Source organism: Bos taurus, chromosome 10, assembly GCF_002263795.3.
Source record: "Bos taurus isolate L1 Dominette 01449 registration number 42190680 breed Hereford chromosome 10, ARS-UCD2.0, whole genome shotgun sequence".
Lineage (NCBI taxonomy): Eukaryota > Metazoa > Chordata > Mammalia > Artiodactyla > Bovidae > Bos > Bos taurus.
Genome location: NC_037337.1, coordinates 70,628,202 through 70,643,340, shown reverse-complemented (window position 1 = coordinate 70,643,340; position 15,139 = coordinate 70,628,202). Strand labels below are relative to the sequence as shown.

Below are 15,139 nucleotides of genomic sequence, written 5' to 3'. Positions count from 1 at the left end.
ATACCAATAGTATCCAGGTGAGAATTATATACCTCATTTACTTGTCACATAAATCTCCTTCAATCTGGAATGGTTCCTCTTTGACTTTCATGACCCTGACAATTTTTAAAATTATAGCCCAATTATTCTACCGAGTATCCTTCAGTTTGAACTTGTTGCTGGGTCCTCACGATCACAGTCGGGTCATACGTCTTTGACAGGAATGTCGCAGAGGTGCACGACACTCTTCACGGTGCATCCCATCAGGAGGCACATCACTTCACTTGATCCCGTTGCTGGTGGTGGTCATTTTGACTAAGGTAACGTCTGTCCATGCATCCACTGTAAACTCATTCATTTTCCCTTTGCAATTCCTGCTATCTTTCTAGTCTCATCGCCTATCACTCTTTCTCTATACTCCATACCTGTCTTGTTCAGCCATTAGCCACATCTGATTACTGACTACTTGAAATACGGTTCAAAGGAATTTTTTTGAAATGCCCTTTGTCTTAAATAAATTATATGCTCCTTCCTTGGAATATGTATCTACCGTAGTCTAGTATTTCCATTTCAGACTTGTAGGAAGACATGTTTTGGATGTAAAATTATAATTTGTCAAATCAACCATGTTTTTTCCCACTATATCCCATAACTTAACTTTATTCTTTATTGTACATACATCTGTTTTCAGATGTATTTGAAAAAATTCTTCTGTTTTTCAAATTCTATTTGTTTTATTCTATTCTTCTTATTTTTTTCAAGATTTCCAAACATATTCCTCTAATATTAAACTGCATTACATAAAAAATGCAATAAGCATAAAAAATAACCACAGCTATCTCAGCTCTAAATAAAATTGACAAGCAAATTTTCAGATGAAAAACTAATGGAAAAATTGCTACTTTTCAGAACAGAATAAACCAAATTTAGTTTTAAGCTGACACAGATGATCAGGCCAAAAAACTGCTCAAAGTACTAACACCATACTAAAGCCAGTGTTGCAAAGCACCAACCTGCTCCATTCTTTTCATTTTTGGCTACAGCACTTGTTCGCTTTGGGGTTCGCTTCTGCTTTTTTGCCAATAATCCACTAGTTCCATCACTTGGCCTTTTCTGACCTGAAATAAGTGGAAAGAGAAAATTAGAAAAAAAAATCAAGAGCAAGTATGTTTATTCATCTGCCTACATGAATTCCCATGTATATGTTTTTTAAAAAGGGTGGGGTAAAGAGTGAGCAGGGGAAGGAAGGAAGGAAAAAGAAGAAACACAGGAGAGGAGGAAGGGAAAAAGAGAAGGAAGGAAGGAGGGAGGGAAAGAAGGAAGGGAATGGTACTTAACAGATCAAAGCTCCTAAAACTCTTAGCATACTAATTTTGAATTTTAACATAAAGACTGATTTTCTCCCTAGGAAGTCCTTACCCTTCTCTCTGCTCTCTCTCTCTTGAACAATTATACTACAGGTACCAGAGGCAACACTGGCTTCAAAGCCATTTGCTGACTCCCTCTCACAGAGACCTTCTTGAGATTCTTCAGCAATACTGTCAACTTCAATAGTTATGTCACTCTCACTTTTTATACTTCGAGACTCATCTTGGCTGAGAGTAAGTGGTGACGCTACTGAAAAGTTATGCTGTGCTACAGGAGGTAGGGCAGGTGGAATAGAAACAAGAGAGTTAGATTCAGAGCTTTCAACTACTGCGTCCTCAATGCTGGTTTTCTCCTTTTCATCCAAATCATCCAAATCTACTTCATGGCAAACCAAGGTTTCTGGCCCAATCAGAGGCATTGCATCCTCCTCTTCCTTTAGCGGGGTATTTACAGTTTCTTCTGCTGGACCATCGAATTTTTCATTAGTCAATTCTTGAACGCACTGGTTTGGCTCTGCTATTAATGATGGCATTCCTTCATTTTCTATTTCAAAGTGTTGTTCAAAATTTAAGTTTTTCACTCCCTCAGATGCAGTGCAATCACTGGTCCTTTCTTGAGATGTGCTAGATATGCTATTTGTCATTTCCATTCCATTCTCAATTCTTATTCTTTTCTCTGGTGATGACTGTCCCAGGATCTTTCGTTTCAACTTTTTTTCTTTTGCACATTGGTCAGTTTCATCTTCAGTAGCAGAAGAAAAGTTTTTACTGTCTAAAGAAGAAAATTCTGGACTCTGAGCATCAATATGAGGTTCAGTTCCTGCTTCATCCTGGGTAAATGATGAAATTTTTATAATTTCTAAAGAAAGATCTTTTGTCTTGCTTCGTCTTCCCTTTCCTTTAGGAGATTTTTCTGCATCTTTCTTAACTTCTTCTTGCTCCACTTTATTTCCTAAAATCTGTACTATTTGTTCATTCTCTCCAGCTTCTAACTTTAAGGTTTCTAAAGACTGCATTTGAGTCCTATCATTTTCTTTTAATATATGTGGAGCAGTCTTTGGATTTTCTTCATCTAGCTTATCATCATTTAAATTTTCATTTTTTTCTAATTCTTCTTTAATATCAGGAGAAAGTTCTTCATTCATCAAATTCTTTTCTAAAAGGTCTTCTGTTTCACTATCAGATGAACAGGAGTCTGCAAGAGAAAATATTATATTACACAAGTTTCTACTTAATTACCAATGTAATTTATAATAAAAATTCTGCCAAAGACAAAACTCTTAATCATGTACCTCTGAATACCTCCTTGTAGAAATTTCTCATATAAAATAAACCATATATTTGTGCCAAAAATGGGGGAGGGGAGATCTCAAATAAACTCCATGTGAAAATATATTACATAGAAAAATATTACTGTCTCAATTCTGTAAAAGAGCTCTTTTCCAATTTTTACTAGTATCATATTTAGGCTACAGTAACCCTTAGAAACGGAGAAGACAATGGCACCCTACTCCAGTACTCTTGCCTGGAAAATCCCATGGACGGAGGAGCCTGGTGGGCCGCAGTCCATGGGGTCGCTAGAGTCGGACTCAACTGAGCGACTTCATTTTCACTTTCACTTTTCACTTTCATGCACTGGAGAAGGGAATGGCACCCCACTCCAGTACTCTTGCCTGGAGAATCCCAGGGACGGGGGAGCCTGGTGGGCTGCCGTCTATGGGGTCGCACAGAGTCGGACACGACTGAAGCGACTTAGCAGCAGCAGCAGCAGCAGCAACCCTTAGAAAAATCAAAGGACTAATACTGAAATATGAAGTTAACATATGAAGTGGTTTGATTTGAGAGGGTACTGATTAAAATCTGGAATGCCCATTTTATGTCCTTAGAAAGGAGTATGACATTCTACTTAATTCTGAAAAGATGTATAAAAATGAGAAGCTTGAATTCTCAAAAATGTAAATATTCCTCTGATTAAGAGAAAGGAAAGTATAGGCCAGTTACCTTTCTGCAAAAAAAAACCATTCTCTTTAAGTCAGAGAATTTTTTAAATAATAAATAATGTTATAGATGATATAGAAGTTGTAAAATACAAGAATTCTGCCCACATGGTGCTCATATTTTACAGTGCAAAAAGGAAAGCTTAAATGTACTTTTTAAGTGAAAAGGTATGTAGTTTTATTTTATGGTTTTATCATATACAGAATTTAGAATTTTGTCTCAATTTTTTAAAAAGGTAGTTTTTTCACTTTTATGAAGCAGTTTAGCAAAAAAATGTATAATTTTGTAGGCTGTACATGTGCATGCTTCTAAGAGCATTTGCAACTTTGTGGAAATCTTGCATTTGTGTATTACGTCAGCCTTCCAGCAGATGGCAGTAAAGGGGAAGAAAGATGCCCTTTCTAACTTGCACAAAAGCTCCACATGGTGGATTCATGGCAATCCTGTGGTTCAGAAGTTTTCAAGGGAGGAAAATTCTTATGTGAACATTTTCTATATTTAACATTTCTTAAATTACATAGAAAACTATACAAAAGTAGAAACGGAAAAAACGTAAATGCAGAATAAAATATGTTCACTTATATTCATCCCAAAACATGTGTCTACCACTTTAGTTTGTGCTCTCTTTGAAAACAGTCTCAGCTTTACTGAAAGATCCTAGGTGAACAGCAATGGTAAAGATCCTAGATGAAGGCGATAGCAACCCACTCCAGTACCCTTGCCTGGAAAATCCCATGGACGGAGGAGCCTGGCGGGCTGCAGTCCATGGGGTCACTGAGAGTCGGGCGGGACTGAGCAACTTCACTTTCACTTTTCACTTTCATGCATTGGAGAAGGAAATGGCAACCCACTCCAGTGTTCTTGCCTGGAGAATCCCAGGGACAGAGGAGCCTAGTGGGCTGCCGTCTATGGGGTCGCACAGAGTCAGACAAGACTGAAGTGACTTAGCAGCAGCAGAACAGCAGTGGATTACAGGAGACACCAGTACATGCTTTGTAGGACAGGGTGGCATACTGGCTTGTCAACCCGTGCTCTATTAAAATAGAATATTTCTCTGATATTGTCAAGAAAAGGTACTCCTAAGTAAGATATCACTGAATTTTAAATAAATAGGGTACAGCAAAATAAATATTTTGTTCAAATCAAATTTTGTAATTTAAATCATGTATTAAAAACTTAGATGACTTCCTATGAATCTCTCACACAACTGGTTTTATTATTTATATGATTGATTTTTTTTTTTTAAATCAACGATCCTCAAAATTGAGCACCTTCCATTCCATTTGACAGAGGTGAGCTGTCTGGCCTATTGCTTCGAGCACTTCTGGTACCTGATTTTCCGTCACTGTTTGCAGTCTTAGACAAACCATATGGCATGTTAGACGAAAGCGTAGATTTTAAAGGAGGTCGTCCCCGTTTTGACTTCTGCCTCTCCTCATCCCTCTTTTCATCCTTTTCACTGTCTTCTTTGTTCTAGGTTACAACAATAAAATGTATGAGAAATAGTACCTTTATGAAAAATAAATACTCTACTTTGCCAAGGAAAACTGTAACTGAAAAAGATTATTTACATCAACTTGTAATCTGTAGTTATGGAAAAATTAAAATTAAATAGTTTTCTAATGTTTTGTACTTAAATGAGTATGATGTTCTACAACTTCAACATGGTAACACTGCAATTATATTGTGAAGGTCAGAGGCAGCACGTAAGAGAGCTATATACTATTCAGCTCTCCCCTTGTCTCTTACTATTTCCTGAGGAAAAGAAAGGTATGTCATCATCTCTACAGCAAAGGCTGAAAATTGAGGGTATGGATGAGGCTAGAACATATAGCCAATGTATGCTTTAAAACTTAGTACTAGCTTCCACAATTAAAAACCAGATTTTACTTTTTAAAAAATATACTTGTCTTGAGAGAAAAAAAAATTCTAAAATCTGGCAAGCCTGAGCCTGCATCCCACAGCAGAGTGGTTGGTTCCATCCTCTCTAGACGAGGGACATAACCTCTTCTTTGCCGGGCTCAGTCCTACTTTACCACTTTTCTAGAGAACCTCGTAAGCCTTTGCATTTGAAGCCTGTGCCCCAAGGGAAGCTGGTTTTTACCTTTTCTGAAATAGTGTGGAAATGTGTTCATATTTTTTACTTTTTAGCTTCTGGGCCTAAGGGGCAAACTCACAATTACTTTGAAAGACTCAAAATGATTATATGAGAAAACAAGTTTTATAAAAAACACAGTATTAATACAATATGAACAACTGTTATCTAAAGGATATAGCACCTGTATACATACTTTAGCTTTTTTCTTCTGTTTTTTCTTTGGTCCACCTTTGTCCAATGGCCAGATTATCCTGTCAGCCTTTACCCATTCATCATACCTTAAAATAAAGAATATATTTTAAAATTCACAAGAATACCTTATTTGAAATGTAGTCACCAAGTACAAACAACAGGACTGAAGAGGGCCGAGTTCTATGTCGGCAGAAAGGTGAAGGGCACGGGTGCTCACCTGCTGGCAGTATGTGTGCCAGGCACTGCACTGGGTGTTTTGGGTACCTGCCACCAACAGGGCACAGCAAGAGTTTATCAGGGCAGACAGGTTTAAGAGGGAGAATAGGGTAGGCAAACTAAATGGATTCAAGGCTGTTTGCACTGCCTTTTTCCCCACAACTCCCACTCATCTGAGCTTAATTAAATAAGCTGATTCTGTAACCAAATAATGCAAAACAAGTGAGATAAATTTAAACTTGTAGTATGATGAGTTCTAGATTAGTTTATGAAGTCCTTTTCAACTCTTTTCCTCCAGAACTCTCTCTAGCCTCCAGTATTTCTAAAAAAATTTTATTCTGAACTGTACACCTCTAAAACTGAAATTTCTTTTAGAGGTATTTTAAGTTTATTCTGAAAACCCATTTTCCCCTTTCCCATAATACTGACATAACTTCTAGATTTTAATATAGCCAGTCCAAGTTACTAATCAGGGGCAAATAAGAAATTAAACCTCCTAGAACTAAATAACAGCTTTTACATTATATAAGTATATATTTATAGAGCTACCTATAATTTATATGTTTAATGTATATTTACAGGTATTTATAGAGATGAACCAAAATCTAAAATCTGTACATTTTAGCTAAAAAAAAAAAAAGAAAAAAACTACAGGCAGTCCTTGCTTTGAACTGCACCCTAGTGATGCAAACCACACCTTCACTTTGTAACCCAATCACCATTAACCCATGCAAAAGAAGGACCCTGTTCCAATAGGCACAAGTTCAGCTGACCCAGTCCCATGACTCTACACTATGGTTTAAACATGATCTTCTCATGCATTATCCCAGTATCTATCTAGCAGGGTGGAAGGCCAATGAAAAACTATTAACCATGTGAATTCCAGCTAGGTAGGAAGATAACCAGTTAGAACAAACATGATCGTATAATAAAATGACTGTTAAGAGTCATACAGTAAAAAATTTAAAGAGATAAAAAGAGAAGGACGCTAGGAGGGAGATAGTCTAGACAACAGAACAGACACACTGATGGTAAGTAAAAGCGGATGGTTGTGAACTATGTAGACTCTGAGGAGAAAAGAAGGCTACATTGGGCTGCACGTGCAAAGTAGGGAGATGTGTTAAGGTTGTCAAGTGTAGTCTTTATCCCTGAATTCAATACATACAAAACTACTGAGAGATGGACAAGAAAGTTTGTTTTTAGTGTTGGCAGAAATGTGAAGGGTACAAGAGCTGACCTGAGAAAAAAGAAAAGAAATTTTAAAGTTTTTTTTTTAATTTTTACTTTTAAAATTATTTATTTTTAATTGGAGACTAATTACTTTACAATATTGTGGTGGTTTCTGCCATACAGCAACATGAATCAGTCACGGGTGTACTTGTGTCCCCCCATCCTGAACCCTACTCCCACCTCCCTCCCCATCCCATCCCTTATGGGTCATCCCAGTGCACCAGCTTTGAGTGCCCTGTTTCATGCATCGAACTTGGACTGGTTCGATGTCATCTATTTTACATATGGTCATCTATTTCACATATGGTAATATACATGTTTCAATGCTCTTCTCTCAAATTATCCCATCCGCACCTTCTCCCAGAGTCCAAAGTCTGTTCTTTACATCTGTGTCTTTTTTGCTGTCCTGCATATAGGGTCGTTGTTACCATCTTTCTAAATTCCATATATATGTGTTAATATACTGTATTGGTGTTTTTCTTTCTGACTTACTTCACTCTGTAATAGGCTCCAGTTTCATCCATCTCATTAGAACTGACTCAAATGCGTTCTTTTTAAGAGCTGAGTAATATTTCATTGTGTAAATGTACCACAGCTTTCTTATCCATTCGTCTGCCGATGAACATGTAGGTTGCTTCCATGTCCTAGCTATTGTAAACAGTGCTGCGATGAACATTGGGGTACATGTGTCTCTTTCAATTCTGGTTTCCTCAGTTTGTATGCCCAGAAGTGGGATTGCTGGATCGTATGGCAGTTCCATTTCCAGTTCTTAAAGGAATCTCCACACTGTTCTCCATTGTGGCTGTACTAGTTTGCATTCCCCCCAACAGTGTAAGAGCGTTCCCTTTTCTCCACACCCTCTCCAGCATTTATTGTTTGTAGACTGTTTGATAGCAGCCATTCTGACTGGAGTGAGATGGTACCTCATTGTGGTTTTGATTTGCAAGAAATTTTAAAGTTTTATATGCTATTCAGTCAATCCATATTCTTTTTAAAATGATGTGAGAGGACAGAAGCCAAACATGCCCCCACTAAAGAAAGCAATTAACGTTTGCTGAGCACTTAACTAAGTGCCAGGCACTAACTATATGAATTTTCATGTTAATATAATTAGCACTACTTCTCACAAAAATCCCTATAAAGTAGATTCTCTGTATTTCCCAACTCAGAGATGAGGGAACTGAGTATGTAGGGAAATTCTGGAACATCTGGGCTCCAAGCAACTACAGGGCCCGCAGATACAGTGAACACACAAAACTTCCTAAAGAATAGAGAGAAAAGTAGTCCCTGACATCCAGCAACTGGCCTGGTACTATTAGCTGGGCCTTGCTGTTGCTACAGAGCCGTCCTGGCCCTCACAGCTAGGGCATGTTGTTCTCCTGTTGCACATAAACAACTTCACAGAACATCAATATCAGACAGGTCTGTTGCATGACCATGATGTATCAAGACAAAAAAAAGACCACTTCCCAGTTGTGTCTCAACACAAAAAAAAAACAGGAACACTGTCCAGGCCACAAAAATGACCAAACATCCTTTATACCCTGAGAGACTGCTACTGCTTTACCAATGACAGCATTGTGGTGGTGGTGGTAGTTGGGGGGTGGTTTAGTCGCTAAATTGTGTCCAAGTCTTGCAACCCCCATGGACTATAGCCCGCCAAGCTCCTCTGTCCATGATTTTCCAGGCAAGAATACTGGAGTGGGTTGCCCTTTCCCTTCTCCAGGCGATCTTCCTGGCCCTGGGATCAAACCTGCATCTCCTGTGTCTCCTGCATTGCAGACGGATTCTTTATCCACTGAGCCATTGGGGGGAAGTCCAAAGATAGCATTAACCTTGGTTTAGTCTTCCCTTCTTACAGGTAAGATTAAGATAACCAATCAGAATTATCCTCTGCTTCTTGACAGCATCCAGTCTAGAGCAAAGCCCTATTTCCTAAACCCTCTTAAAATCACCTAACAGAAGCTCAGATCTAAGTCTTATCTAACATTCTTATCTATTAATTTTCCAATTCAAACCTATTACAGTGCTTGATACAGGCTTGATTTCTGATAAATTTAATAAGTAAACAAGCAAAACCACTTGCAATGTTGGGAGCCATGGGTCCAGCTCTCTAAAGGATGTTTCCACAGAACCCTGAGCTGTTGCTACTCCCAAAGGTGGTACCCTGAGCTTTCATGACCCACCCTCTAACTGACATGCCACATGGTTCCCTAAGTCAGGTGTCCTCCCTTACTGCAGATGAGTAGCAAACCCAGTTTGTTCAGGTACAGATGTGATCCTGGTGATCTCTGGCTGGATGTACTGACATGGGAAGTAAAATAGTAGGAATGTTCAAAGTCCTGGAAAATTCAAATGCAAGGTGTGCTGTGTAAGTGCATATATACTATTTGCTTTAGTTCTTCAAAACATTAAAAATGATCTTTCTGAACCAAAAACAAATTTCAAAATAAGAAAATACATTTCTTGCTTACCTGACATTCCATCCATAGTAATGTACCAAGTATAAAACTTCTCCATCATCAATTTCAGTGCTTTTAATACTGGCTTCGTAGATCTTCTGCGTTTTCCCCCGTCCATATTTTACTTTCACTTTGGTGCCTGTTAGGCAGGGTTCTGTGTCTTCCTCATCTTCCTCCCCTTCAGAGTCACATTTGCTTTCAGTTTCTTCCCTGCAGTAAGTTATAACACTGATAATGCTACTGATAACTTAATGGCAAACAAAATAATATATGCTAAAAGAATCCAACATGTAGAAGAGTCACAACCTAATTATTACCTTCATAACATGTCAGTGGAGGAGGAGAAGAAGGAGGAGAAGGAGAAGATTTTCATAGACTACTTAGTAGGGAACTGATTTATTATGACAAGGTGCACTGTACCAAAAGTAAATCCGTACTTCTTAAAGGCAAGTCAGTCATCACAGTTAATGGTGATGTGGAATCAAATAAATCACTTTTGATAAAACAAAATTACAACAACATGCTTTGAAGAAGTCTTTAGGATTCAAGCGCCACCTTGTATGTGAAAATGACCTAAAGATAGTTTTTAACTTTCTGCAACTGAAATGTCTTGTCTACTTGACTAGTACTTTTTGCTCAATTCAGAGTGGTTCTTAACCCAGACGTTTTTGGTGGGAAAAATAATGAACAAGGGCTAACTACCTTAGTAACTCTTTTAAACTAGTTTATAAAGGTTTCCCCACCCTCACGAAGAAACAACAGACATCTGGGTGTTAGGTGTTTTGTCATCACTGTGGGATAGCACCGGAAGAACGAAGGTTTTGCATATCTTACATCGGTTCCTATTTGTTTTTACACATCTCCCATCAGTTTTTGTTTTGATAATCATATATAAAGGAGATTCACATAGGGAGGTCCAAGTATTTGTAATATTTTTAAACAAACATTCTTTATTAGCCCAGCAAATATTCAGAACAGATTTGCATCAAAGATCACTCTAGTGGCACAGGAGTTTTAAAAACCTTAAGAGGAGTTACTATCTTCTGTCATAAACACAGGGCATTATTTTAGGGATCACTGGGGGACCCAACATGAAGAAACTTTGACAACTCATTAGCAGTGGGAATGTTTTCTTTACAAGGGCACCTTCCAATTATATTCTGATGAGGTAATTTCAAAACACCATAAAAAACTACTTAAAACAGAAGTCTCTATAGATTAAAAAAAAAAAGGCTATTTCCAGGATTCCTGCTATTAAATGAGAATACAGACTGTTTGTATATTCAGTTTTATTTAATAAAAGGAAATAATGTCCTTCATATTCAAGTCTGTGAAACTTTATGTCTCTAAAATAAATATTCTATTTACATATCAATTATAAAGGCTTTTTAAAGCACGTGGTGTGTATGTATATATATATATGCATATATATATAGTGTGTATTACATACATACTATAAAACATACACATTTTGATGCTTATTTTTAACAAATCTTCAAACTATAGTTAGGCCTTACTTTTTAAATAGTCTACCTTACCTTATTAAATTTACTGTCCAAATATTTGAATTACTACACTCTATCATTATACTCAATTCCAATTATTTCCTCCTACTTTCCCTAATCCTAATCGTATTTCACTATAGAACTTTCTTTACTTACTATTCTAATTCACACGTGACTGTGAATGCTCCTGTACCCATTTATGCTGAATCATAAAATTACCTCTCCCACTCACCAATCATTACTATTTTTGCAGTTATTTTTTCAACGGTTAATTTTCAGATGGGTGTCAGCCACTAGTTGGAAACAGCAGGCCACTTTTCTCAATTTTGCCTAATAACTCAAATTTCTAGAAAATTTAGCATTGAAAAATAACTGGAGGAGAGCATCTACACAAGTAAGTGTGTTATGCTGTTGCTGAGTTAAAATTCATTTTTTAGTAGTGTCTAAAAATTAGTAAATCCATTTGACAATAAAGAAATGGCCACTAAACATAGTTGGACATTACCATGATCTAGCTGGACTGCCTAATCTCTGGTTATTTTTAAGTCAATTCAGTCCATATGTGTATAATACATGAAAAAAAACCAACAGTTTTCACTCAACAGCAAACAGGATGAACATTAAAAAGCCAAAATTCAATGTGATGTGGGGCAAGAATGAATTTTCCAAACTAGAATCAGGGGTGCATGCCACTTATTCTAATATAATAACTTGGAAAAGAAAACTGTCTTAGATAAAGCTAACACACAGAAACATCTGCTAGTACTGTGCACCCATGTGTTTGTTAGCTTTCCCACATTGTACCTTTTTTAAAATGGAATTTTTGCTGTCGCTGTTTCCTCTTGTCCACTTCCTCCATTTTTCTCCAGCTCCCTTCCCTGCTGTCAACTGCAGGACCTTTCTTTTGACTGGGTGGCGCAGCCTTCTTTGAGGCCACTGTTTAGGGCACAAGTGCTATTAAAATGGTGCGACCAGTATATTCTCCAATTCCGAAAGGCGATACACATCATCTTCACAATGTGTCTCACCTTCATCAGACAAGAGGAATGGAAGTCCCAATAAGAAAGCATTCCCTCAAACCTGAACCTCTAAGCAGGAACAGAGCGCTGCTGCACCCCAGACAGGCGTTTCTGGAGAACAAACGTAAGATAATGTACCTCTCTTGGCTTTTCTCTTCCTCTTCCTCTGAGTCTTTGTCAGAATCCTCCTGCTTTCTAATTTTCTTCTCCTTTTGCTTTGGTGTATTTTTTCTCCCCAGTAGTAGTTCGTTTTCCTTCTTCTCTGCAGTTTCACTGTCATCATCTACATCCTTATTTTCTGTATCATTCTCTCTTAATTTGTCTTCTGTTTTTTCTTCTTCAATTTCCTTTTTAATAGAATTTGCATCTCGAGCAATTCTCCTTCGTCCCTAGTAGAAAGGATGAAAACTTTAAAGGAATTATCACTACAAAGGGGAAAAAAATATAGAAAAATGTTATCTTTTTCTTAAACCATCATGGCAATGACTAGTCTTCTTTCTAGCTTGAGACATGATACTGATAACCCGTCAACTCCTGTGTACTTTTTGCTTCCTCTCAAAGTAAAAAATCAACCCGTGTAAATTACTTATGTCCAAATCTATCACGTCCCCTGGCTACATACTACATGAAAAATAAAAATTTTCTCCTGTGTTCACTATATTATTTTATCTCATTTTAATACTTCTTGACTACAATAAAAATTTTTAAGAATTATCTAAGTGTCAATGATATGTTAATAAGAAAAATAAATCAGTCCCTTAATTTTCTGGAAGTTCTTTCATCTCTAACTCTATTGTTTACTAAGATAAAATTTACATTATCACTGTATTTTAAAATAACTGAATTGTATTAATGCCCGAAAAGTGAGCTTATTTCTTTGCATCTAGAGAGCTCACTAGGCCAGCAGTAACTTGTTAATACCTCAGCAGCTGTTATCCAGTCTCTAGTTGCCTGCTCAACTGACCAGGAAACTGTTGAGCCATTTCATTTTCTCCTAAATTCTCCTTCCAGTCAACTTCTGCACACTGGCAGAATTCCCCCCTACTTGAAATAAAGTGAGGATTAAAGGGAAAAAAAGAGCCAACAACTTTGGGAGCACTAGAATACTTTACAATTATTATCTCAGTTTAACAAATGTTTTGCCTAGTTCCTGACTATGTACTATTTGAACATCAACAGTAGGGGGAAAAAAAAGAACTTAAGTTCCATGAGTGTAGGGTCTTTGTCTTACTCACGTCTATAACCTCAGATCTAAACAGTGTCTGGCACATGGGCAGGTACTCTTTTAAGAATTTGTAGGTAAATGAATGAAAGCATCTGTTATCCATAAAATTTTAAATTTGTATAACTTGTACCTTTGTCCCAGAAATCTCATTTTTAGAAGTCTGTATTCAGATAAATAAGGAGGACATTTTTACAAGTCTCTATATTTAGATAAATTTGGAGGACATTTTTGTAAGTATATTTACTGCAGTGCTTTCTGTAATCATAAAAAACTGGAGAAAATTTTGAGGAAGGTAAATTTATGGTACATCAATACTATGCAATAGTCTGCAGATATTTTACATAAGATGAGGAAGCTCTTTATGTAATGACAAGCAAGTATGTCCACAATACATAGAATGGGGTATTATTCAGTCTTAAAAAGGAAGGAAATTCTAATCCATACATGGATGAACCTTGAAGACCTTCTGCTGAATGAAATAAACCAGTCACAAAAGGACAAGTACTATCTAATTCCACTTATATGAGATATCCAGAGTAGTCAAATTCATAGTGACATAAAGTAGACTGATGGTTACCAGAGGCTGGGGAAGAGAAGAATGAGGAGTTTCAACAGGCCGAGTTTCAATTTCCCAAGATGAAAAAAGTTTTGGAGATAGATGATGGTGATGGTTATAAGACAATATGAATGTAGTTAATGCCACTGAACTGTGCATGTAAAAATGGTTAAGATGACAAATGTCATGTTTCTTTACCATAATCTTTAAAAATTAAGAAAAGAAACAAAGTACTCTGGAGGTTTCATGAAATTCACCAGAAAGTGCCACTTACTAAGTAAAATGGACAGTTTTAAAAAATGGTTTCTGAGCAAATACAAGAGATGACTTCGTCGTGTCTTTTATTAAATACAATTTCACTTACAAATAGCTGTGAAAAGAAGAGAAGCGAAAAGCAAAGGAGAAAAGGAAAGATATAAACATCTGAATGCAGAGTTCCAAAGAATAGCAAGAAGAGATAAGAAAGCCTTCTTCAGCGATCAATGCAAAGAAATAGAGGAAAACAACAGAATGGGAAAGACTAGGGATTTCTTCAAGAAAATCAGAGATACCAAGGAACATTTCATGCAAAGATGGGCACAATAAAGGACAGAAATGGTATGGACCTAACAGAAGCAGAAGATATTAAGAAGAGATGGCAAGAACACACATAAGAACTGTACAAAAAAGATCTTCATGACCCAGATAATCATGATGGTGTGATCACTGACATAGAGCCAGACATCCTGGAATGTGAAGTCAAGTGGGCCTTAGAAAGCATCACTATGAACAAAGCTAGTGGAGGTGATGGAATTCCAGTTGAACTATTCCAAATCCTGAAAGATAATGCTGTGAAAGTGCTGCACTCAATATGCCAGCAAATTTGGAAAACTCAGCACTGGCCACAGGACTGGAAAAGGTCAGTTTTCATTCCAATCCCAAAGAAAGGCAATGCCAAAGAATGCTCAAACTACCGAACAATTGCACTCATCTCACACGCTAGTAAAGTCATGCTCAAGATTCTCCAAGCCAGGCTTCAGCAATATGTGAACCGTGAACTTCCAGATGTTCAAGCTGGTTTTAGAAAAGGCAGAGGAACCAGAGATCAAATTGCCAACATCTGCTGGATCATGGAGAAAGCAAGAGAGTTCCAGAAAAACATCTATTTCTGCTTTATTGACTATGCCAAAGCCTTTGACTGTGTGGATCACAATAAACTGTGGGAAATTCTGAAAGAGATGGGAATACCAGAACACCTGACCTGCCTCTTGAGAAATTTGTATGCAGGTCAGGAAGCAACAGTTAGAACTGGA

General features: G+C 37.2%; 1 protein-coding gene across 5 annotated transcripts in view; it reads right to left on the bottom strand.

The window, feature by feature from the left end:
* Positions 1 to 15,139, bottom strand: part of ARID4A (AT-rich interaction domain 4A) — a 62,038-nt gene that overhangs the window by 11,419 nt on the left and 35,480 nt on the right. For 3 of the 5 annotated variants that reach the window (XM_005211824.5, XM_005211823.5, XM_005211822.5), the window contains exons 16-21: positions 12,205 to 12,455; positions 9,555 to 9,752; positions 5,636 to 5,720; positions 4,616 to 4,817; positions 1,399 to 2,541; positions 993 to 1,097 (exon numbers count right to left, since the gene is read on the bottom strand). In XM_005211824.5, coding sequence (XP_005211881.2) covers positions 993 to 1,097; positions 1,399 to 2,541; positions 4,616 to 4,817; positions 5,636 to 5,720; positions 9,555 to 9,752; positions 12,205 to 12,455 — 1,984 coding nt within the window. 5 annotated transcript variants of the gene reach the window in all.